This window comes from Buteo buteo, chromosome 1 (genome assembly GCF_964188355.1).
Source record: "Buteo buteo chromosome 1, bButBut1.hap1.1, whole genome shotgun sequence".
Taxonomy (NCBI): domain Eukaryota; kingdom Metazoa; phylum Chordata; class Aves; order Accipitriformes; family Accipitridae; genus Buteo; species Buteo buteo.
The window spans coordinates 72778302-72805082 of record NC_134171.1 but is presented as its reverse complement, the minus strand read 5'-3'; the positions used below and the strand labels follow the sequence as shown (position 1 = coordinate 72805082).

The 26781-nt window shown below is 41.3% G+C and overlaps 1 protein-coding gene across 1 annotated transcript in view; it reads right to left on the bottom strand.

The window, feature by feature from the left end:
• SLC7A11 (solute carrier family 7 member 11) overlaps nt 1-26781 on the bottom strand; it is a 61742-nt gene that overhangs the window by 16316 nt on the left and 18645 nt on the right. Inside the window, exons 5-6 of the mRNA XM_075036384.1 lie at nt 26601-26700; nt 23442-23486 (exon numbers count right to left, since the gene is read on the bottom strand). Coding sequence (XP_074892485.1) covers nt 23442-23486; nt 26601-26700 — 145 coding nt within the window. The remainder of the gene's footprint in view (nt 1-23441; nt 23487-26600; nt 26701-26781) is intronic.

Here is a 26781-nt window from a genome sequence, read left to right as displayed (position 1 = left end):
CATCACAGATGAATCCAAGCTATTGGATAAATCAGCACTTAGCCCAACCTTAAAAAAATGTTTCCAGCCAAAAATAGTGAATTTGTACTCTTCTAACAAATACCATTTGAATGACTGAAACCACATTGTTAAACTTAACAAACTAGCTTCATCCATTCTAACTCTTACCAAACACCTGCTTGCTGTATTAGCTTCTCATTTAAATCCCAGTCTAATTTCCTCTAAAACAAAATGGCAGTTCAAAACTAAGAGGGACGGGGGGAGAAATCATGCTTCCAAACATGACCATTTTCTGAGCACTGTGGGTCCTGTCTTGTTATGCTGAAGAGTACTAACCCCCTTGGATCCTAATACCAACAACAACAAAAAAAAAACCCTCGGGAGAAGAATAAAACCCCAAAACCAAGCCAGAACTAGTCAGCAAGCACTGTTCATTAAAAAGCCCGCAGATCATAACTCACGCCTGGAGCAGCACAAGGGATGCTGTGACTTCTAAGCTCCCGAGTCCTCGTCTTCTGAGCGAAGCGAGCGCTCAGGTTGCGCATCCTTTTGTCTCCTGGCAGAGGCAGGCCTTCAGGCGGCTGCCGTACGTTCGCACACGGCTCCTCCGAGTGCTGCTTATTAGCCACTGCTTTCGGTGACAGATTTAGATAAAAATGAAAGGCCAGTTTCAAGATTTCAGGGATGAGTAATACCGTACGGTTCATTTCTCACTGACATCTCAGTTCAGATTTACACTTGGTCCTCGAATCATCTGAAAGCACAGACAGACAGGTACGAACCATATGTAAAACCACTAAGTAAGACCTTCAATCATGTCTTTTCTATCCATCCAATTTAAGAGGCAGTTCCCAATTTGCAACAGGATCCCATTATCAAACTCTCTGCTATGAACTACAGTCACTGCACTAGAATAAAAACTGTAATGCCGTTACCAATAAAGATTATCTCCTTTCCTTGGAGGATCACTGTACCAATTTCCTTATATTTTAGATATTCTCCTAGACTTCCAAATCTTCTCTCTAAATCAGGAAAAATCATACCTAAGTTCTATTCTCCATTAAATTGCCTCTATCGATGCAGATTTCACCTTTTCATTTCTACATCCTATGAATCAAACACAACATAGGGTGTTAGCACATCGATAAGCCATGTTTCTGATATAATGCAAATTCACAACTGCCACACAGCTAGCTGAGCATTTTGGACTAGAGGGAGTCAGAAAATTCAAGAAAAAAATATTTTTCACTTTAAGATTTTTGATTCATTGAAGCTAAAACTTCTGATGGGAAACTTGACCATTTCAGCATGACATTTCTTAGGAAAAAAATCTTAGAACCAAGACAGAAATCTTGTCCAACCAGTAAAGACCTCAGAATGACCAATGGCTTAAAAACCGTAGCATTGTGTGTGCTCAGATACAGGAGACTGCAATGTTTTATTTACTGAAAGCAGGCCCAGGACTTGAGCTTGCATTGAAGTGCCTACTGGTTACTGTAGGGCAGTGCTTTCCTTTTGCATTTCATCTCAAAGTGAAATGTCAAGAGATTTCAAAATCAAGAAAAATCCTTTTCATATCAGCTGTTTTTCTGAGTAGACCTTGAGGCACTGACGTTAGCCCCAAACCTATACAATGATTTGGAAGTGACTCATGCATTACTGCTAAGATGATATTCAAGCAGGCTGCTCCTCAGGTAGAAGGGGAAGCAATACTCATCTCTTCTCCCAGAACTTTGAAGAAAATTAGTATCAAAAGGGGTGGAAAAAAAAAAATCTGAGGAAACCTGAATCAGGAAAATATTGACAATATAATTAAAAAATCTTTATAAAATCAGATGAGAGACAATTAGGGTAGCTTCTAAGCATCTGAATGTTGATAAAAATTGAACTGAATCTCCACACATTTTAAGATTTACCCAACCTTAGCTAGTATTCAAAGCCAAATCTTCCCCTTCTTCCCTATATACAAAGCAATTGTAACAAAGAATCACAACAGTTGAAACGAAGAGCACATCTACCTTGCACTTCTCAGAAAAAGAGTCACCGAGGAGTCTGCCATCACAGAGAAATTTAGCATTAGAAATACAGCTAGTCCATCCTGTGCCTATACAGGGCCGAAATGCATTGCCATATATATGCTGTATACAACTTGGAAGCAAATTCCCTCCTTCTAGAGCCTGTAAAGGGCCCCGGAGCTAGGGCACAGGGTTCAGTTAATCAGGATATCCACTGGGTTTTGGATTTGACCTTCAGTGTTGCAGAATCATACATCTTCTGATAATCTGCTCTGATACTGCACTACCTCCTACAAATATTTTTGAGAGAAAAAACACAGAGCAGATTAAGGGGGGGGGGGGGGGGGGAGAAAGGAAGCCAGAGCGAGAACCTGAGAATAAGAACAACGATGTCAATAAATCAGCCAAGGAACATTCCCAGAAGTCTACAGCTCATATCCCAGCTTAATGACAACTTTTATAACAACAAACAGTGAGCGCTAAGAGCTGTGACCACTGCAGGCTGTACTTTCTATGAAACAAGCAGCACGCAGTCAAATATGCCCCACTGAATCAGCTGAGTTCACAAGTATGAAACACATTGTCGCCACTTTCGTTGTTTTTTAGAGGCCATGCCAAAATCATTTCCTTGCATCCATTGCAAATGCAGGTTTTACAATGCTTAGTCTGAGCCGACTATCCTGGAAAAAGCTGCACCAATGGGACCCAGCCAGGAAACATAAATAAGAAGTTCTAAACAAATCAACTAATTACTGGTAAACTTAGGTGAGAAAAAACACATCTTTACTGTGCTATAGAAATTGTGAAAGATGTTTTCTGTTACATTTAAATTTTAAAAAAAAAGAAAAAAGGAAAGAGGAAAAGTCCTAACTCCTTCACATGGTTTCCAGGCAAGGATTTGCTTGGTTTTCATGAGCATGAGCCTGTACATGCTATATTTCTTGAGTTGAAAATTTACCACCACAGGAGTTTCAAGATCCATTTCAAAAGTTCCCTTGTGCAATAATTTATTCACCATTTGCAATCTGTTAAGCAATTTTCCAAATGAACTGTTTCCAGATTTTGGAACTCTTAAAAAATCTAATCATTCATCGCACTGTCCATAGGGCTAAAGCTTGGCAGAAGAAGTCACAAGTGCAAATTTATCCAGATAACCTGACACTTGAAAAAATAACCAAATACAATACAGAAAGCAGCAAGAGAGTGCTGGTAATTTAATATTCCCAGGACTCCAGTGCAAGACCAGAAGAGGTATAGGCTTGGCTTAGTAAGTGCTGCATTCCAGAGTCCAATCTATATTTCTTGCCATTCCCGGGTGGTCATTCTGTGAGCTGCGGCAATCCCAAACCTTGAACAGGAAAGCAGTATTTTTTAACATAAACTTCCTTATCTCTGATGCATGTTTTTTATGTGAAAAGCAGCCTACAAGACAGCCTGTTACACTGAAAGGATCAAATGGTTCTCACCATGTCAACGTGTGAAAAAATTACAATCGCGCCCATCTGTTAGGAGAAAAGGAGGGTGCAAAACTTAAAAGGAGGCCACCTCCCAGGACAGGATCAAAGGCAGGAATAGAGAGACAAAAGGGTTGGGAATCATCACAGAACGTCTTGAATCCATGTATTTGTAAATGCTAATACGGGTCTCGGCAACGACTGGCTTTAGCAATGAGCTATTATTGTTTTGTTTATTGTAGCGAAGGTTCTTCTCAGCAGATCACCGCTTTTCCCCCTTCACTGCCACCCAGTATGTTCCAGCCTTATGTTCCAGACAGAGCTGCTGTTTGTGGGCTTGCAGCTCAAACACTATTAAATTACGTGACTTCTCTTCATCTTCTTTTGATTGCGATTTTCCAGGGGAGAAATGAAAAAAAAGGAAAGACTAGCTATTAAGCTACGCTCTCATTTACGCCACCACATGCTCCATGGGTGTTACTGCTGGACTGCGCATTAAAGGGCTCCCTTCTCCATTTCAATGCATTGGTTCTGAACCTCTGACATCTGCAGAGTCACAGCAGCATGACACTGGGATAACAGAATGAAGAATCAGGCCATGGTCTGCATTTAAAAACCTTCTTGCTTTCTATCACCTAACAAGAGAAGAAAAAGGCTTCTGCTGTACCTAATTACTTGCTTGCTTCCCGGTGTTTAACTTCACTAGCTTGGATTATAATTGGTCACAGTTCGTAAAAGGGGTCTTGTATGACCAACTGACTTTAAAGGGTCAAACTGCACTACAAGTGTGCTGGGAAGAGCCGTAGATTTTATTAACTTCTCAAATGTTTTCAATATCCTCTTCAGCAGGCTTTCCTAAAAAATCAATTAGCATAAACACTCTCTTAGCTAAAATTTAAGACCTAGAAAGATACCAACCGCACAGGGGAACACTGTTCTCCATAACATCTCCTTCTAGGCAAACCCTCCCAGCTGAAGTCCCAAGCAGAAGCAGATCTGTCAACAGCCCCTGAAAGACTGAGGATAATCGTTATGCTTGCAAGGCGATTTGCTTTATTTTAATAGAGATTTAAACCTGGCTACAGTCACATCACTCAGGTTGGCAAGCCAGATCTCACCAGGGTGCTGTATTCATTTGCGTCACAGCCCAAGCCCTAACTTGTCAAGCCAATGCCTTTTATGAAACACCTTTCTTTGAAGAGAGGAATGGATTCCTCTGCAACTTGGACTACCAGCTAGAGAGACTTCTCGTGTTCAGGCAGAATCCTGAACCTTTCCACATGGAGTGGATAGCATTCCTGCTATTCCCAAAGAAAACTAAACCCAGACAGCAGGTAGTAAAGATGACAGCTAAATCTACAAAGGACTTTCGAGGTTACAACACTAAATATTAGTCACACTATCTCTGCTTAGCCATGCAAGTTTCTTCTACAGCAAGTGCTGTTAGGAGCCAGAAAGCGAGTACAAGAGGCAGTACGCAGAGCTGCTGAAATAATATGAAATGCAAGTAAAATGGGGGCTTAATTTTTAAAAATATCTCTTTAAAAAAGGAAATGGAACACAGTCTTGAAACATAAGATATAATTCATCCCCTGCGACTTCTCAGTCAACTCTTTGATAAACCATTTCCATATGTCCATCAAGTGCCAGTATCCAACATCTTCACATTACCTCATTTGCAAACTTTTTGTACAAAGTTTATGCCTGTTTCCAAGAGACATATGAATAATCAGACCTGGCTTTTATTTTGCACTATAACTTGACCCCAAGACACACCCCTCCCAAGGACCTAAAGGTCCCAAGGGCCTAAGATGGCTTTTCTTTCCCATTGTAATAATCAGGCCTCGCCAACCCTGCTTGGAGCTAGGCTTGCCCTGGAAACTCAGGCATGCTTGTCCTCAGGGAGCCTGGGAGGCTTAACTGGAGAAAAGTCAGGTGCCTGGAAATGTGGGCCGCAGCTGAGCAGGTTCTTTAGCAAAGGATCTGCATTTAGCATTTCAGAACCTAAAATAACAGTGAAGATGCTTGGATGAAGATGCTCATTTATCTAGAGTATTGCAATTGAAGTGTGGTTTAGGTCAGACATGCCACTCTTTCACAAAGCTTGCCTTTTAAAAGCAGCATAGTCTAAATCTAGAGGATTCAAATACATAGATATTGTCACTCCTGGGCTTGATGAATGACTTCCATGCTTCTACCTAACATCAGCGTTTTGATATCCCTCCTTTATTTCATTTATGGGAAACATTCATGTACTCTGGGAAGTTTGTGACCTTTTCCACCAGAGATGCAAAAACTCAGATTTGACTTTTATTGCCTAGCTCCCGCTCAACCAGGAGATGAAGGGAGCACCTCTGCTCTTTCACAAGTTCCAGCATTTTATTTTCTTCCGAGGCCTATTTGTGGGAAGTGCTTACAGCACTGCAGTAGCGTAGATTGTGGTGAGAAGCGATAGTAAATCACCGTGCTTGCTTGGAGGCAAGGAAGCCATAACCACAAACCTGACATGGGGTTGTAAAAACAAAACACCTGCCTGCACCAAGCTCAGGTATGGAAATGAAGGGGAGTGGGGCAGAGGCATGATTGAAAGCACTCCCTCCAAGCTGCCTTATCTAGCATGGGGTAGCGGGTCTAACTTACTCTTAACTGCTCCATATGGACGCGTACCTCACTGCTAGACTTAAAATAAATGTAAAAAGAAGGGTGTGATGTAATTGCGCATTAAAAGTAGTCTTATTTCTTACAGAAGGCTCTTCTGGGAAAGTAAAATTATTCATTCCCTGAGCACCTGATTTACAAACAGGGTCTACCTTCCCCACGCAGAATCACTTTTCGTAGGGAAGACGGAGTCTTCTGAGGTTCCCTGAAGACTTACAGGCAGGCAGAGTGGCTGTCCCGCACAGCCACTTTCCCGTGAAGCACAAAGACAGCGGTCAGCAGAGCACCGGCAGCAGTTGGGAGGGAATATTTAGCAGTATAAACAAGGGAACCTGAGGAGGGAAATGAGCGGATCAGGCCTCATAGATGGGAAACCTAAGCTGGCAGACAGCAGCTACCACATAACAATAATGTCATGGCCCGGGAAAGAGATTACAGTGGTTACAAAAGGAATCCCAGTAAAAACCGTGCTGCCTGTCACAGCATCCTTCCCACACACCACCAGGACCAGAGCATTTGCTGGCAGCGGGTCTGGGGTGGAAGCGATGCCCTGCCTTGATCTGTATGTATTTTTATTGTCTATACGGAGGACATATGTTTCTGATTTACGGCACGGCAAATGGCAAAGCAACACTTTGAGTAATGCAAGGGAGCAGGCTGGCGAGGCTGCGATCATTCCCAAAATGAGCCACTCAAGTTCAGAGCCTGGGAACAAGCAGCCTGAATACAAAACACTTTGCTCAGCTCCAGCAGAGGGTACAGGAGGGAACGCCACCCCCTTGGCCCCGCAGCTGAACTTTTTAGGAAGCGTCGCTGGTAGCATATTAATGACTCGTTATGCTAACGAGGGAAGACAAACGCTTAGGTGCAGAGAGGGATGGAGAGAGGAACGTGTGTCTCTGTGTGTGTGTGTGCATAAAAGGAGTCAGATTTTTCATACTTGTTAAATTCCTTGACATTTAATTTTGAGCAGGAGAGTTTCCACAATGCCAAGGATCATAAAGGAACAATTTGCTGCTGTATGTTACCATTGATATTTTGGCATGAATGAAAATTGCACCATTTGGTGATGAAAAGAGCAGCCACTTATAATAAGGAGCACCATGGAAACTGAAATATCATTTACCAAGAAAGGCTCTTCTTCTGAAGGAATTCAAAATGAGAAAAATGGTAACTGCGGGTGCCTTGAAGCATTAGCATTTTAAAAGATATAAAAGGGTTTAAATGAAATTAAAAGGAGATGTCTTAACAATACTGCACTGCCTTGTAGGGGGCTGTCCAGCAGATAAACAGTTTTCTCTGCAGAAAGCAAGGAAATGAGGCTTTTGCTAAGGACAGCCTAGCGGACTGGCTACAGATGTGGGACAGCCCATATAGCACACTGAAATAACTCTGTAAGAAATGACTAAGTTCTGACACAGAAGAGAAATCCAGAAAACTCCAAGTGTGAACTGAAATATGTCTTTGTAGCGTGCAGTAACTGGAGGCGCTTGAATTGAGTTCAAATGGGAATATCAACTTTTTCTCTTTTATTACCTTCAGTGCTTTCAGAAAGGAAATATCAGTAAGCTGAAATCCTCTCTCACTAAAATTTCATAATACTTAAACTACAATCACATGCATAGGAGAAGAGTATATCCGTTTTGGTTTTTTTTTTTTGGGGGGGGGGGGGGGGGGGGGGGAGTGATATCATGAAGAGAAACACAGAGAATTTCCAAAATCACCAGTAAGGCTGGATTTTCCTCTTTCTGTGTCTAAGCTGAGAAATCTTAAACATAACCCTTAGAGAGTTAGTACTGAAACCTTTCTGCAAATCAAGTTCCTTCCAGTTTGGATAGTGACATGAAACATCCAGAATTTTTCATCTTTTTCAATGATCTTGGACAGTATGGTCAATAAGACTTAGGATTTTAAGGCTGGCTCATCTTCGCAATTGTACACTGTTCAGTGTACCCTCTGTCAATGATGTGCTACTCTTCCATGCTAAAATCTTAAAATGAAAGTGATAATGATGGTTTATACAGAACTTACTGCACTGTCTCTTATTCTGACTCAAAATCAACCTATGAAAACCATGTACTGGTGCCATCAAAAAGCCCTGCATCTTGACACTCCATAGCACACTGCCCAGTACCAGCCTCCCTGACACCTGCACCTGAAAGTAAGCCTAGAGAAAACACCAGCTCTGTGGAACAGGGCAAATTTATTTGTTAGTTTAGCAAAAGTGCTTGCAAGGCTTGTTTCAGCAGCCAAAATAAGCACACAGCAGATAGCAGGATTTGGGCCGCTGTGGGGGAAATTATTTTCTTAGGAGCAGAGAAAATATGTAATTCATTACGCTCCACAGTAGTTCCTCCAGGACGGCATCCTGACTCTGACAACGGTCAACACCATGCCCAGGTGGCCTACAGTTGGGACCTACTTGTGTCTGGGATAGCCTGCAACTAAGAAAAAGACTCTCTTCCTGGCCTTCACAAGTACCAAGCAAGAATCCAAAAGTGATTCTGCTTATTTTTCACATCTATAGAAATATTTTGTCCTTAGACCCACAAGAAGCTCATCCTCTAATAAAGTTCTGCCCAAGGAAAAGGAATTTCATGGTCTTCTATACTCTTTGTGGATAAATCTTTACTTTCATCTGGTTTTGCTTAGCAGCTGTTTTTTTCCTGTAATAAACAGATATGAAAAAAATAGAGGCACTGGTCATTCCTTCATTGTAGGGTGAATGTAGTTCTTCTTTTCTCTAAAATAACCCCACACAGAAGTTAAACCTCTTGTCATACCAGCATGTTCCTATTCTCTATCCATTCTCATGATCTATGGAGGAGGTGTCTCCATTGCTGTTAGATCTTTTCAAATGATGATATCAAAACTACTCTTCTAAGGGACATTTCATTCCATCATACTTCAAAAAATTAAACACTATTATTATATAGTCCAATTTTTTGCAATAAACAAAACATAATGACAAGGTGAAGATGCAAATAACAGTACTTGCTCAACAACAAGTGTTACAAGTGAATGAGGATTGACATAATAGACCACAGCAGTGCAACTTGTAAAATGCAGATTATTCACTTCACAGCTCCTCTGGAGCCATTATAATCTTATATAAATCCTCTTAGTTTACAGTTCATGGATATAGGCTGTACTGTAATTTAAATGATTGAAAACCCTTATGGGTTGTTAGTTAACAATATTCTTTTCTTAAATAAAATATCACTGTCACTACATATTTAAAATTCCAACATACAGCCAAATATCAAAGTATAAGCTACACTGTAAGCAGCCAGCTTCCGGAACATCAGTACACCCATAAGCACACACATAAAACAGCTACCACGTAGGGAAGAGGTGTGCTGGGGAATAGGAATCCGAGCACTCGCTGAGTAAGAAGAACCCACAGCCTTCTTTGATGGAAATTCCATGATCACACAGAAAGGGATATGCTTATCTACAGGAAAGGTGCACAAAGCCAAATTGTCTTGTTTTGATACGACTATTACGTATCTTAAATACAAGTCAGCAATTTCACTACTTATTAAAGCTGAACAACCCAAATAAGACAACCCCATTGAATGTCTCATCCAAAAAGACTGTGTCAAAGTTGAGTAAGTTATTCTGCTAGCTGAACCAAGTGGAATATATTTCTTTTCTTGTGTATGATAACACCATTGCTGTTGATATTTTGATCATGCTGTTCTAAAGGATAAGTACTCTCGATGACATGGCATGTGTTAATAACTGTTTGTGCAGTTATAAAATTCTGATCTGATGCACACAAGTACAATAAAGAACATACTACTCTTGCAACTTTAGTAGCCCATTCCTTTGTGGTTTATTCTCCCATTTTGTGTTTTATACCAGTAAAAAATGCTATCTCACTTTCTGTCAGCCAGTTGCCAGCATCAGCCTAGAGAAGTTTTAGATGGCGCTCTAATAAAAGGTTACTGTTAATGGCGTGCAAGGTGCTGCTACAGCTTCTGGTATAACACCGTGCCCACCTAACACTGGCTTAGCACTCTGCACTTTGTCATTTTCGAGGCTCAGCATTTAAGGGAAAAGGAAACAAAAGGGACACAAAGAGGTTCATGCTCTTCTGCAGCCAGGAAGGGATGCACCACGGTCCAGGTCAGAACATCATGCTGTGAATTAAACTAGCAGTCTCTGCCATATATAACGACCCATAGGTAGTGGTGTTGGCTTGCTTTTACAAATAACAGGAAAAACAGCTGTAAGACTTCCTTTTTTTCTACAGACAGGGTGTAACCTACGCGGGCAGTACCCATGAGCAAAGCCTGCTCTACACCTATGCAATTTCATACAGAATTTCTTGGTTTCTGCTGGGTTTTACAGTGAGATTTCAGTGCTATATGAAACCCAGATTTAAATCTCAGACCGAAAGGTTAAGGCGAGTGCTCAGAATCACTTCCCCCGTGGCTAATGCCATTGGTAAATAAGGAAATAAAAGCACCAGTATCAGAGGAACCCAGGCTCCTGTTTTAAAGTGGGAAGGGGAAAACCCAGGAGACTTTTGCCTGCACTGCAGGGCAGCATCAACACCAAAAGTTGTATAAACCACACGTGCTTTCTTTCACAAAGAGTATAACCCCCACAGGGCCCAGGGTGATAAATGTGGAGCTGGGGGGGAGTCTCAGAGCCTGCTCTGTAAGAAAAGGAAGGCTCTGAACCACCTCACGTGGACACACACTTTGTCACCTTACCCAGCTGTTAGCCCAAAGCATGGTCTGATAGCGGTTATCAGCCGAGTACAATCAGGGTTTTCAGGCATTGGGTTAGCATACAAAGAGGCAATACATCATAGTTCGATGAAAAAATGCTTCTCAAGCCAGTAATTCTTACGTAGACACAATGTTTGCTGATTTGGCACGGTATGTTTGGCACGAAGGACTCAGTGCCGTGGCTGACATTGTAAGTGTATAGACACAGCTTTATCTGATCTCTGCTTGGACAATTTTTTTTTTTCCCCCCATCTGGTTGTAACTGTTCTGGTGAGTTTACTCACTTTCCTGTCTACCGTTAATGCACTGCTGTCTCACCTCTTTTCCAGTAAATTCAGTCAGGCCACCTGCTTATGAACCACCAAAAAAGAATGAAAATGCCTAATGAGAGCCTGGGACCTTCACTGCAGCAAAGAGAAGAGCTAGCTTAGCCCTGAGAGACCCATGATCTCTCCAGTAAAATACAGTATGTTTTACAGCTCTGGACCTTTCGCAGTACATCAGTCTTGCAAGAGATTTTTATTCCCGCAATGAATATTCTGCTGAGCCGCTCAGGGTTCCCATAAAGAGGGAACAGGTACTGCTATGTCCCTCAGTGCAAGGGAAATAGATGTTAAACTAGTCTCGCATGTGTTTCAGATGGTGAAAATGAAGGAAAACGCAGGGCAGTGGAAACTTCGAAGGTTACATTGTTTTGCTGCTATATTACATTAGCCTGCTGGTAAAGCAGATTAGGATTTTGCCAACTACCCGGGTGAGACTGTGAATAAACATTTGTTTTACTTCCTTAGCAGGGCTGATTCATAGTAACAATGATTCACATAAACAAACAAAAAAAAAAAAGGGAAAGCAAACACACCTCACGCTCAGCAGGTTATCACATCAGCAAGCAAACCAAGCTGCAAGGGCTGGAAAGGAGCGACTCTCTCTGTAGTGACGTGACGCTGCACAACACAAACTGAACAGCCACCGCTGAGACAGCCGGGGAGGCCACCACCCCGAGATGAAGCCAGCGCGTAGGCTTATCGCATCCTTACACCTTGGAGCCCCCAAAGCTCCGTGAAACTCCGAGCCAGAGGTGCTGCAAGACTCTCTGTGACAGCCAGTCAGCTCCGAAGAAACCTGCGGGGTGCTCGGCACCTTCATCCCTGCAGAGGAGGAGGAGGAGGAGGGAGGGCAGGAAGCTCCCACAGAGTTCCCTGAAATTTGTTTCCTCGAAAGAGGTGCCAGGGGCTTGGCAGAGGATGAGAAACCCGGTTGAGGGTTTGCCTCTTAAGCGTCCACTTCTGTGTAGATGTTTGCCTCTTCCACGTACGCTCTGGGCAGTAACTTCACCCGTACCTGGTCATGACACCTTACGTCATGAGCCTTAAATTGACAAAGGCAGTCACTTGTAAAAATCAAAATGTTGAAATATCCTCAACCCCTGCAGAAGAGATTAGCTCAGGCCCCTTTTCTCCACTACTCTTGGATCAGAAAGAATAAGGCTATGTGTCACGGCAGCCCACGCACCTGCTTGCCCACTCATCTCCCCCCCAGTCAGCCCACAGGAACGTCTCCCACCCAGCGGACACCTCTCCTTCAGCAGGAGCCTGCCCGAACGAACCATTTTTCAGAACTACAAGTAATCTCAAGTGTTTCCAGAATTCTGAGAGATTCCATTCAGTCATTTTCATTTCAAGTTGGGCCTTTTATCTTAAAACCACAGTCTACGTAAACAGAAACAAACATATCAAAGCAATGGCTTCTGAAGTATTGCCGCAGCACGGACACTGCCTTAATGGGGAGACCACCACGCAGGCAGCCTGCTCTCCCACCCTGCCTTACCCTCCTCCCTCCTAACAGCACGCACAGGAACAGAACCACTACGAACCCTCTGTCCTGCCATATATCAGCATGATATTATGGCCACTGCCTTTGCAATTTCTCTCTTCGCCTCTCTTTTTCCTTCCATCCTCCAGCTACGTTTGCTGAATAGCTTTGATTTTTCAGGTAGCTGACTACCTTCCTGATTTCTGTACTAGCATCTTTGCAATATCATTATTACGTTCTTGAGATACAAAAGGAATTGGAATCAGATCCTATATCAGACAAACAGGAGAAAAAGAATAGTGATAGCACTATTAATTTCAATACACATATCCACAGCTAAAACCCAGCACAGCAATACTGATCTAACCCTGCATCTATAGCATTCATCTTTGTTCTTGCATTTTTCCACTCATTCTTCTTTAAACACCCATGCCAGGCATGTGCTATAAGTTAACTTTGACTGCATGAAATAATAAATCATACTACAAAATCAAACAGAACAAGTAGAAATAGACAACTACATCTCTTTTTTTTTAGTATGCCCTCAAATCTTAGGTATGAGATCTGCATTTCCTAGTCCTGAATATTTCCACAGCCATCAGCCTGACTTTTGTGTGAGTAGGAGCATTTTATACAAGGAATATAAATGTTAGAGCAGGTAATTATACAAGTGACCTTGCCTTTCTTCATTCGATAGTGAATTATTAGTCTCCTCAACTGTAATTTTATGAGACATCCTTATTGTCTTAATTAATGATCAAGGTACATCTTTGAAACCTTTACAGACACTATAGATTACATCAGTCTCTTCTCTAATTTACACATATTGACTGGCATATCAGTTTAAACCCTGTCACAGGTAGCTCTTCACTGCAGTCGATCTCTAAACAGAACCTCAGCTTTCTTTTTTTTTTTTCTTTATATTCAAATAGAAAGATAATAAAGTGGAAGAAAGACATAGAAAGACTGGAAGTCAGCTGAACCAATTCAAATGCTAAATTGGTGTTTAGAAAGCAGGTGCCAAAGACAAAAAGATACTGGTGCCTGAAAACTGCACCCAAGGATCACCTCTCTCTCTCATGATGTGGAATTGTACCACAGGACTCAGCACTGATATAAGCACCAAAAAACATGGGGTGAGAACAAAAACAACAACAACAACAACAACAACAAAAAAAAGAAACTGCACAAGGGAAAAGGAAAAAGAAATAATAACATATGTTGAGTATGTGTCACATACACACTCCTGAACGTTATTAGATTGTGATAGTATCCATTAGGTTAGCTCCTAACTAAATGCGTAAGGAAAACATGCAACCTCTAGAAAGCAGTACAGACACACAGCAGCTACCTCCAAGTACGTGCAGAGGTAAGGAAGAGGAATAGTGCCCAATGAAATCTGCAGCCTTTCTGTTATCTCTGCTGCTGAAGCCTTTGCTGTCTGTGATCCCTATTCCAGACGACAGGTGAATTCATGCAGTGAGTCATCTTCCCAGCCCCTCTGCTCTCTGCGTATACTGCCCTGGTGAATTCAAAGCACCGCTCAGACACAAAGTGCATGTGTCAAAGACGAGGCAGGGGATTCAGGTTTGCAGAGTGTCTTTCTGCATACATCCGGATCACTCCAGGCTCAAACTGCATGGCACACTCTGTTTTCCAGCTGTGCTCTCGGTTTCCTCTCTCTCATGACACAGCAGTGCTGTTGAGAAGGACCCACTGCACCTGTGGGGGAAGGGACACCCAGGTGTGGTAGGAGGAACTTGTAGAACAGGGAAAATAAGAACTAAAGGACTGACTCCGCACCCTCAGTTAATTAGGAGGTATTATGTATAGTAGCTAGTGTACTGGAACTCTCGAAAATTGCAGGGCCAAAGAAAAGTCTGCACTACAAGAGTATGAGATAATCCACATTATCAAATCCAAAAATCCAGTTCAATGTAATTGAAGTTAAAAAAAAAAACCAAAAGAACCCAACTACTTGGATTTTAATTTGGGTTACCAGTTTCAATTCCATCCTGACCTTTTCCCTGTTTTAACTCAAGCTGCTAACACAGTTAAAATCAGTTTTCCTTGTTCACTCCGGCTAGTTGGAAATATTTTGGGGATTCAGTGACCCTCACCAAATCCTATCACAGACAGGCCCCAAATACGGCTCACAAGCAAGTTGCAGCCCTTGAAACATTTGCACGTCTCACACGTGGCTCGTTTAATTGCATCCCTCCTTGGCAGAACCAACAGATTGTCAAGGTTAGGGCATATACAGCACGTCTCGCAGGGGGTGGGATGGAGAGGGGAGAGAGAAGGAGAAGCTGGAGACAGAACTCAGAGGAACCTGCCACAGCATCTGCTGCTCCAGCATGGACTTTTCTTTCAAGATTCTTTTACCTGTGACTCTAAAAAGTTCCACTCGCTGACATGCAAGACAGTGCAGCAGCAAAAGCAGTATGTCCTGAAGGAAGTCTGCTGGCTTTTTATAAAAGCTTATTATTCCTTATTGATTTACCGGCATCCTCATTAGGAATTAGGAGGCATTGCAAGAAAATCTGACTGCAATACTACTATGTCTAAGCTGAGATCATAGCTGGCCAAAAAGTATTTTCAATATTTCTCCCCACCGGCTTTGTAATTGGTTTTGAATGGAAGCCAAGCTGCCTCAAACTATCACCAAAAATTAGCTGAGATTGGGTGCAAAATTAAGTAATAATTACTCCTTCCTACTGGAAAGCTGTATTTATGAAGCATATCATGTCATAGCTAATGCCTGCATTGCCTCCCACATAATATTTTGTCAAGCAGTTCTGAGCCTGATGTTGTACCCATGATCTTCAAGCGACAGAGTCTGGGAAACCCCTGCGTACCAAACTATGGGACAATTAAAGTCTCCCGAACCAGGAGTTTTAGTGGGAAAAAAAGAAAAAGAAAAAAAAAAGATTATAAATAAGAGCACAGCAACTCAGAACATTTGGAACCCACTCATAAGAGAATTTCCAGCTTGCAGCAAGAGAAGCAGCAGCATCCTTTAATTAATATTTTTTCATGAAGTGCAAAAAATTAGTTCCTTTATTGAGGTTTCAGAAGTCTGACCCCATCAAAAAACATGCATCCAAGACTGAAATACTTAGTTTCAGAAATGAATTATCAGTCATTTATAAAAAACCTATAAAGAATGAGTTGATGATGTGAGGCATGTAAGCAGTAAGTAGTTAATAAGGTTAGTGAGAGAGCAAAAGTAAAGGAAAGTTCCTTTTATCAAGAACAGTTTCATGCTGGTGAGCCAGCTCCCCTATGAGCTAGTAATTGTCTATTTCTCCCTCTCAAATGCACACATATACTAATGAATTAAATTCTTAATTAAATGTTTTTTTCATACAATTTACAAATAACAAAACCCATGCTTGGTTTTGTGTAAGTATATTTGATCTAGTAAATTAGTTTGTTTTCTTTATTTGGCAGATTCAGCTCCCCGTTAAAGGATTTTATAGTTCTGAAGACGTGATTGTGAATCTATCATTTTATCCCTCACACAGGACTCAGTTAAGCTGTGGAGAGTGATGTTGGATTCACCAGTGTTTGGACATCTCATCTTCTGAGATGCTTAGCAGAGAACTGAGGGAATTTAGGTAGCCTGTTGTGCTGTTAGGTACAGTAAAATTCAGAAAGAATAAGATTTCCATTGAAGTGACACATAAAAATAGCTGGGGGGAGGGTAATTAGAATATCCTCATACTATGATGGAGAATAAGTATTCAAATAGACAAATAGCCCAAGACACAAATAATATATCGAAGAATAAATGCAAATGCTCAGTTAACAGACCTGGCTTTGCCTTTAAGGGAATCTGATGAATTCACATGAGCAAATGGGCTTTGCAAGATATTTGAAAGATTAGCATTTGTCTCTTTTGATTATCTTCAGATAAAACATCACAATGTAATCCTATAACTTCTGAACTGAATATTTGGCACTGTAGCCTGACATGAAGAAAACGAACTGGACTCAAATGTATCTTTTATGAGTAAGTGGAACAGAATAACACAAGAAAGATTTCAAACTCCAGGTACCGAAGCTATTCTGCTTGCATCTAGGTAGGATACCTGCATCCAGCGTCAGACTTAAAAGGAAGGAACTATATTTATGCCCTGCTACTTTGTGAGAAAGGCTTGTCCAAAGTTTATTTTAAAATAAGATTGCGTCCCCACGGGGAACACCCCCAGGTGCTGGTTACTCACATAGGGACCTACACAGGCTTCCTTGTTCTCCTGATACCATATGAGACTTTACAGGACTGGGACCTACAGAAGCCACACCTGGGGTTTAATAAATCTGCTAAAGCCTTCGGTTCAAGAAGTAGGCATGTAGATTTTTAAATCCAAATAAACTTTTTTTAATTCTCCATAGCCCATGGCTTACCTCTGACCTTGGAAGGACATAAATACTCCAAAAATGAAGCTAGGAGGTGATACCTCCCACTCCATAAAGTAGATAGGGAAAAGAAGGGGAGGAGAGAAGGGAAGAAAAGAGGAGGAGAAAAGATGAAGTAACACCCTCCATATTCACAGCAAGTTTGTGCCTGAGCCAGTTCTCCTGAGTCCTGGTTCAGTGCTTCAACTACATCATCTGTCTTTCCTGAATAAAAAACAGTGATGAGGTGTGTTTGAAATGATAGACAGCACAGCCGCAAGGGAGCTAAACTTCTGGCTTTGTTCCTTTTCTGGTGCCTAAGATAATCAATATCAATATTCATCCTCAGAGTACAGCTTGTCATTAAATTATAACAAAAATTAACAAAGAAGCAGAGAGGCAGAAATGGCAAGTCTTGCATCCTCTCAATTAACATTAAAAATATTTTTCATTGTTATGATTACCAGGAATAACTAGTCAGGGACTAGACTGGTAGTGAGTAACAGTGCAATTCAAGTTTCTGATTGATTTTGGAAGGGGGGTGCATCCTAACGTGAAGTGCCAAAATCAGATTACTACAAACAGCTAGGGAGCTGGAAGAGTTTTAGTGTCTTAGCCACCATTCCCCTCCCATCCATCTGCATCTCTGTAATGCTTAGACACACTGAAAAGAACCTCTAATATCACATTTCTCTCACTCAGTCCTCATAGATGCAAAGTGTGACTTTAAACTGTAATTAATATAAATGGGTGGTACACATTAGATTAATTAGACATGACACTCACATTATTTAAACCCAATATAAAAACAGATTATATGAAACATTTTGATATCCTGATTTTATAAAATGTCTGATGACATCAAGCCTTGGTGACTTGTTATACATCTACCGCTTCTCAGTTCCTTAGAAAAGAGGAATAAATGAAGTGAGAAGAACACTGGAAAAATCTAATAGACAAACTGACTAATCTCAGACCCCAAGGTCATAGCAAAGCAATTCATTTCTTGGCTTTTCAACAGTACAAGACATGATTTATCAATCTGAGACCAGGCTTATAAACACTATACATCTCAATAATATGTTCTTTGCACTGTGTAACTTTTTAAACAATGATAGATTGCCTGGGCTGGACCAAAGTTATTTTACAAACAGAAACAGAATATTTGCAAATGAAATGGCCCAATAAGGGAAGGGGGCGGGGGGGGGGGGGGGGGAGGGAGATAGGTTTTTGCCAAATAGCAGCTATATTTAACTGCAACTGCAAAGGAATCTAACTTTTTGCTGTAAAATATTTTCAGAATGCACGTCCTTTAAAAATCTCCTATCATTTTATATAACTGAAATTGAAGACTACTAAAGGAAAAATATTTCTGAAGTTCAACACTAACAAAAACTTACACTGCCAAAGAAATAACATGATTTTGAGTTAAAGTAGGACTGTGAATTACTACCTCTAGTTACTCACTTGATCACAGACTTCCTTAAAGTCCTTAAGGAATTCAAGTCTTTGTTTCCCTTCCCTTAAAGTGAAATAATATTTTCTTTCTCTTCTAACAAGAGCCTAATCTTTATAACGTGAAGTGTTTGGGCTCATCATCTGCTCATACTGAGGATGCAGAACATAATTTTTTTAAAGCAGGATTCTCTTTGGCCAGCATCTGACACAATCTGGCCCCGACTTTGACGAGGCTCTGAAGACATTGCTGTAATGTAGAAACACTCCTGTGTTATTTTCTCATCTGGAGTCCGTCAAAATTCCTGACAAACTAAAGCTCTGATCCTGGACTCTGCTCTGCCTGGGAAGGGAGGAGGGAAGTGCCATTTGGGCATGAGCTGCTTTTAGGGTCTTGATTGAAAAAACTTGGTCTCTTTCTTGAGAGTACAGAGTGGGTGCTCAAGAATACAGATGAGCTCAAAGACTATGTATAAGAAATGAGTTTGAAAGTTCAACATGCTTGATTTCCAGTCCTCTAAATTTACTGCTCCAGGCAACACAGCTCCTGTCAATTTTCAGGTGACAAATTCTCTCTCTGAGAGACCCGGCTGTTCTTTCATTCACTTATTATTTAGACAATACAGTACGACCTCAGTTTGAGTAGGGCTGATCCTTATAATGTAAGAAAATCAAAAAGATCAAAGCTGCACGTGACGTGGCTTCTTGAGGTTATTTTGGTGAAGCTCTGCTTCAAGGATTATTCAGATATTTCACTTCAAACAGCGATCACTATTGATCCAGCACACATATGCAAAGCATAATTTTCAAAAGTAAAAGAAATTTGTTATTACACTGCAACGTTGTTCCACATACTCTTGATAATAAAATTATTTCAGGCTCTTTTAAAAAAAATTGTACATTAAAGCAGCTGAACACTGCAACCACAGCTCCTTGTAAAACAAACACCAACTTCGTGTTGCTTCAGATCCTACTAATGCTGTATGAGGGAAGCACTTTAACAAAGAGGAATAAAGAAATGAGTCCAGGCTTAAAAATGAGACATCAAAAGGGGGTTTAGCAGGAGACAGAAACAGCTACTTTTACATCTCACGATAACTGGGGTTATAATAATGTCCTTTTTCTTATACAAAAGAAGGGACTGTGACATTTCCAAAGTGAGAATTCAGCACTACTTCCAAAAATCTGTTCAAAAAGTAGTGCCATTCACTTTCAGATTTTTTTTTTTCCTTTTTCCATGCTCCCTTCTATAATTTAAAGGGCGCTTCTTCTCCACTTGGCTCATTTCCACTGTGTCTGTGTCAGCTCGCTCTCTCTCTAAGATTTCATATCGCCTAAGTATCTCAGTGCCTCAGGCTCGTAGTATTTATCCTATTTATAGACCTAAATCTGCAATTTGTTGCGCCTGGGCAGACTGCTGCACCTACACAGACTCCCACAGCCTTCGGGAGCCCTTTCTGCCTGTACAAACAGCCACTCCGCTGGAGCACAAAGGTGGCTTTCAGCTAGGCAAGGTCACGAGCATCCCCCCTTCCCCTGCCTCTCTCCTCCATTTCCAACAGCACTTGCTGTACCCCAGCAAGCTTTCCTGGTGCCGCGCACACCCCAGCAAACAAAGCAATCCCTATCTGGAAAACATTAATGTCTAAAAGTAGATGTTTCCACCTTCTTGTGCATTTCGGGATGTATTCTAGGGCCCTGACCCATCTCTCTCTTTCTCTTACCCTCCAAAACACCACATCAGCAGAGAGGGAGTCCAGGACTCACCACAAAAAAAGGGGATTAAAGGGGGATTAAAGCCAGATTTTAACAAACGTGGGCCCTTGGCAGTTTCACTTCAACTCCTTTCTCCGCTAGATCCTCTCTGCATTCCCCCTGCTGTAACTGCTATCCTCCCCACAACTCTTTCGGTACACTTCGCTGCGGGTTTGCAGCAGGCCGGCTAACACGGGGACGGTGCCGATCATTCATCTCGGCACCAGCTGTCAGTTACTTTAGAAGCTGCCGCACACCTGGAAATTTGCAACTGTGACTGATTCTCAGGCAAACATTTACCTTGGCACACGCAGTGCAGAAGGCATCACCATGCTCACCTCTGTCGTTGTAAGTAATTTGCATCCCTAACCATTGACAAACATTACAAATTGCACACCTGGAGCTGTTACAGCCTAAGTGGTTCAAGCCCGTACTTTCCTCTTCCCTTTTAAAAACAGCTAAGGTAATACCTCCACAGCAATTGAGTTCTAATAAATGCCTACGACAGCAGCACGACTAGTGGCTCACCTAATGCCTGAGCCAAGTTTGGTGGGAGCTGAGCCAGTTGCCCCTGGGATTAGTCCACATTATTCCCTTGCCCTGTATCTTTGGGAATGGTGGCGGAGCACATCCCCGTTCAGCAGGACATCTTTCCAACAGAGCCAGTCACAGGTGGCAACTGGATTAAAAAAAAATAATTTTCCAACTGTTTCGTTTAATTGCTTGGTTTGGGTTAATGGAGTCCAGAATCTCCATTTATGGGTGGTGCAGGGGTCTCCATCAGCACAGCCAGTAGCAATCCACTTGTCCTGCCATCACCTGCCACTTATTTAGCAACATTTAAAATCCCAATCTCTTCTACTGTATGTTTGTACCTTTGTGTGGAGATTGTGACCCCAGGCACCCTGCTGAAAAGACTGGGCATATTCCCTTCTTTTCCCCTCAAAGCGCAACCCCAAGAAGAAGAGTGATGAAGGGAAGCTTTAACAGCTTTGCGACAACTTTGCATGTGTAACATTGAGCTGGTTTTTCCAGAGCTGTCCTGGAATACACCAAACCAGCCAGGCTGTGTGGCTTGTCCCCTGGTCCTGCATCCCCACTAGCAGCACAATTAACTTCAGCAGCTCTCCAAGGGTAACCTGGAGAACAGAGAAGCTCTCCCGAGATGGGGGCAGAGGAGAGAGTCTCTCCCTCCCTCCCATCCCAGCTGCAAGGAAGAAAACCCCGAAATCTAACCCGCACCACTTTTCTTAGCTGTGGTACAACATCCTTCGATGGGTGCTTAGTTAAAAAAGAAAAGGAACTATGCCTTTCTGTCCTACACAGCAGAGGGCAATATGTTCAAAAATACGCACTCCTCTGACTCAAACCACAAGAAAAAAGAAGTCAGTATAAACCAACTGCAATGAAAATTACCAATAATTTCAATTAATCACCATACAGTTAAGAGAACTGCAGAGACACATAAGCATATGTAAGGTCCCAAAAGGTGGTAGGCATGTGCATGTTTAAAAACATCACACAGTATTGATGGTAACCACATGAAAATTTACAAATTATATTGCTTCTAGCAAATGCTTTTGATCATCTCACCAAGACTCTGGCTCCTAACGCATCTCCCCAGAATTTCCTGAAGGAGTAGAAATCTTGGACCAGAATCACTTCACTCCTTTCAAGCCAGCCTGCCATACAACGGTTTTTCAGAAGTTGAAAATATGTGGTGGTTTTTTTTAAATCTCTGCCTCCCTGACTTTATAAAGCACACATATTCTTGGTAGTTAAACCCAGATTTGCTACTAGATCATCTAGCCTGAGTTCCTGCGTGTCCCAGGCCTGGGAAGCATTAGCCAGCTGCTCTCCACTGAGCCAGATAACTTGTGTTTTACTAAAGCACAGCTTCTAAAAAGGTGTTCTGTCTGAACTGAAGACTACCAGTGAAAAACCAAATTGTACATGGGTATCTCTGCTAATGATTAGTCAACCACCTTATTAAATATTAATGCTGTATTTTCTACCTGCATTTGTCTGGTTTCAGCATCCAGCCCTCCATACACATATCCAGATCACATTAAAGAGCCTGTTAACACCCAAGACACCTCAAAGGCACTGAAACAATGGAAAACTGCCAGTCTTTCTGCCATCCTCATGTTTTATCATCAATTTCTTTATAATTATTTTCAGGTCTCTGAAGAAAATACTGAACAGCACCAGGCTTGGTTCAGACTTTGAAGAAACCAACTAAAAACCTTCTACATGCTCCTCATCGATGGCTGTTTGGGGTTGGGGTTTTTTTTTTCTTTCTCTACATATCTCAGATATGTAGCTTCTTATTCTCTGAATGTACAGTGCTGAGGGTCTTTTTAAACACTAAGTTATTTGGTACCCAGCCAGGTATCTTATTTTAAAAACCTAAGAAAATTATATCTACCCATCAATTTTTAATCAAGTAAATTGTTAGTTTCCTCAAAGACCACAATTTGATTTGACAAGGCATGTTTTCTTTAATTTTTAGAAAAGGTTAATATTGTTTTATTACTGGCCGCACGTACCAAAACCTATCTACCAAAATAGATCTGCCAAATCAAACTCTCCCTAACAGGACAGCTTTTCTTCCCATATTTTACAGACAGGTGTTGTGAGAGTATTCATCTCTGGTTTGAAACAGACTCCCACCAATATCCCCTGTTCGGCTTAATTGGATCGGATGCTGTGCTATGTGTATTCAAGATCCTGCAACTCTCAGACTTCTAAAAGAAGTAGAACTAAGTATTTGATTAATATTTAAACACAGCAAAACTGCCAAATATTGCAGCAGATAAGTTTCTTGGGCAAGATTTCCCTGACAGGATACCAGTAACTTCCACTGAAAGGAGCCACTGATAGTTACTTGTATCCTGAGGGGGAGAATCAGAGCCCCGGAGATCTACTTAGTTTTCTGCTTTCTGTGCACATAAAAGCAGAATACATAACAAGGTCACGACAGGCCAAAAATAGCAAATCTTCAAACAGTTGCAATTCAAATAGATACCAGATCTGCTGGAAAGCAAGCAACTTGACCAGCATGCAGAATTTCTGAAGATCACTACTTTTATAGCACTTTAAATTTTACGACCATTTTTCAAAAGTCAAGAAAAACATTAGCTACATACTTTTCAGGGTTTTCCACTTCTTCAGTAACAAAATTGAGGTAAAACCTAGAAAAGAGTTATAAAACGTATTATAAAGGGCTTGGTAGATTTTGACTCTGTATTTCTTTCCCAAAGAATCAAGGTGATGCTTTTAGTGAAGCACTGCTGTTAATTATAGTAAACTTTGCAGACCCGTGTTTGGATTAAGGAGAGTGTGAGATTTAACCTTCCCTCATCCCCACACTCATGAAGGGAATTTGCAGAAAAGACAGCAAAGCAGAAAAAAAGTCAAAAGCTATGTAATGTCAGTGTGGAATTAAATCAGGGTTTTTTCCCCCGGCATACTAGGCAAATTACGGTTTACCCTAATCCTATACACAAACACACATGCACCCTCAAGCTTCATATTCCATTTGTGGCTGTAGCCTTTCACAGTTTAGGGTTATATTGGCAAAAATTCTCGTCAGGGTACTCAGCACGGACTTCTTAACAATAAAAATAAATGAAGCCTCAAAAAAAAAAAACCCTAAAACCAGGATTTTGACACTAGCGTGTCATATACGATCACAAACCCAGGCTGCTAGTCGTGCGTGCTCTTGCACAACCTCCAGTACAGGTTGCACTCTGGTCGTATTCCAGCGGCGTGCAACAGACAGCTACCTATGGGAATTCATAGGAACTACTCACCAGGTACAGCCCTGCATACAAAGCAACCATAAGCCTCAAGGTCACTGAACCCTCTGTTCTGCATTTATTAGCACTAGGTCTGTGCATCGCTGGATCACACAGATGTGCCTGGCTCAGATACGGGCACAAAGTCACATCCTGGCTAATTAAACAGAGCAGTCAATACAGTGCTTATGCTGGCTTTCTACTTTCATGCAGGAAGACAAATGATATCGGACCCAACAGTGCTACAGTGAATAAACAAATGGTACCTGATCTGGCAGAAAGTCTGGGAACTTTTCTCCATCATAAGTCTTGGACCAGATCTGGGTTAGCAGAACGAGTTAGCACTGGCTCGCTGTTTTAAAAAGTGGGATTTTGTGACCGAGCATGAAATTCTGTAAAACTAGATTTGCCATCTTATACAACCACCTCAGTACTTGTTTCTAAACTTGGTAGTGCACAGAGCACAAAAGAAGAGGTTGGGATAGTTCAAAGGAGAGATGGCTTCTGATGAGTAAGATGTTCAGCTACTTCTTTGTGGTCTTAGTCCTGCGTCTAGAAAGAAGTAATTTGACAGCCCTGCATCAGTCCTTTTACTGATGCAAAGACACGCTTCCCTGCATTCTTTTCTCTACTTGTCCTTTCTCACCCAGCATTTTATATACCAAACAGTCTACATTTGCTCTTCGCAGGATGAACCCACACATATAACAGATACTACCTTTGTGTTGTTCTTTAAAGCTGTATCATTAAAAGTTAATAGCCTCATAGGCGATGCATAAAATTCTGCCTGCGTCCTGGGACGCAACACCAACACTTGCAACACTCCTTCACATTCAGCTTACTGGATTGATTTAGCCCCATGAAACTGATAGTGCAAGGGTATTGACACTCTACTTAATGGTCTGCTCTTCTGTGCTCTGCGGCAATCAATTTGAGCTGGTGACAAAGACAAATAGGCAGCTGGGAAGAACCACTAGCCAAATTAGGTCTTTTCCTGCTAATTCCTTTTATAAGTGGCAAATAAGGACCTTGAAATAAAAGTCAGAAGGTGTAAAGGAAAAAAAGAGATTATTTTAATTGTAGGGGTTTGGAATGTTAGGTGGAAAATGAAAGAAATAGGAAAGAAGCAGCAGAATAACAGTATTTTTGATGTAGCATTTTACAGTAAACAAACTCTGCCTCCATGATGAATAATATTAAAGAGCTTTTAAAATTGCTTTCATAGAAAAATGTACTGCTAGGTTAGTATTTTAAAAGTGAGAAACCATCACACGTATGGATATGAGAAACAGAGGCGGTTATATGAGAGAGAGGGAAGAAAGTAGAGACCGTCTACATAATGAGTTCCATTTCTTTGAGGCTTCAAAATGCCAGGCTCTTTTCTTATGTATCTATCACAGATAAAGGTTTTGGACTGTCTTGGGGTCCCTCCCTTCCCCCTTTTAATATAAAAGTTCTGTTCAGTACTTCAGTGTGCATGTTTATAATGCTCCTGCAACCAGGGAGTTACAGACAGGCAGAGAACTCAAATGCTCGGCCCATTGTCCCTCCGAATTAAATAAATAAAACCCTTATCTCTCAGCCCTCGCCTTTTGTGCAAGGTAAAGAACTTGGCTGCCTGTGAGGCTATGGAAAGGAAAGGGAAGACCTGCAGACAAAGCTATCTCAAAATAAGCCCACTCTGTGCACTGTAGTCTTTCCTCCACACACACACCACTGCTGCAAAAGCACGTTGGCGCTGTGCAACGCGGAACCCTCACTAAGCATGAATAAATCGCAAGGCAGATTCAGAGAGCGGTGGCACCTTTCAAATCAGCTGCTGTGTACTTTGGTGGGGGAGAGGGAAAGAACTTGAAAGAAAGTTCTGAGCAGAATACTTGAAGGCAGATTCTCATACTTTTGCTCACAGTCAATAGCACTTGACTTCTATGGGAGCCAGTTGCACTTCTTGTTAAGTGAGGTCCAATTCTCTCAGAGCAAGAGGCATAAGAATCTGGGGTTTTACCTTGTTTTGTGGTCTATACTGATGTTATCATGGTTCACTTATTCTTCAAACACTGCTTTTACAAAGCGAAGGCTGAGGTCAACGCAACTTTGTAACAGTTCACAGATTTGTTTTTCGTGTAATTACTGACTTCTTCAACAAAAATTAAAGCTTCATTATCCCTTTTATCCTTTTATCAAAATGCCTAATGAAAAAATAAGAACATTCCTTTCTTGTTGCCTTTATTTCTAGTCTTAAGAACAGAAATAAAAGTCTGATTTCTTTACTGTTCAGTGCATGTTTACCTATTGTACACTGGAGAAGAAAAAACTGTCCTTTGTAGAGCTGCTTGCAGAATAACTACTGAGCATATGGAACAGTGGTGAGATCTACCCTTACTACATGATGTAGTTTGGCAAAAGATGTAGAAAGTGCTACTCATTTCTTCATATAAATAAATGTCTTTGTTAAAGCATATTAGTGCTTGTTTTCAGGATGAATACTTATAGGTTTCAACAACTTACCAGCCTGAATAGGCATACATTCCTGAATAAAAAGCAAGTGGTAATCCCATAACACTGGCATCATTCCCCGCAAAGGCGTTTTTAAAGTGCTGTGTTTCTCCTGCAATGTGAACAAAAACAATATTGAAAAATAAGCTCTTTGGTCACCTCCCACTTTAAAACAAATAAATATATCACACCA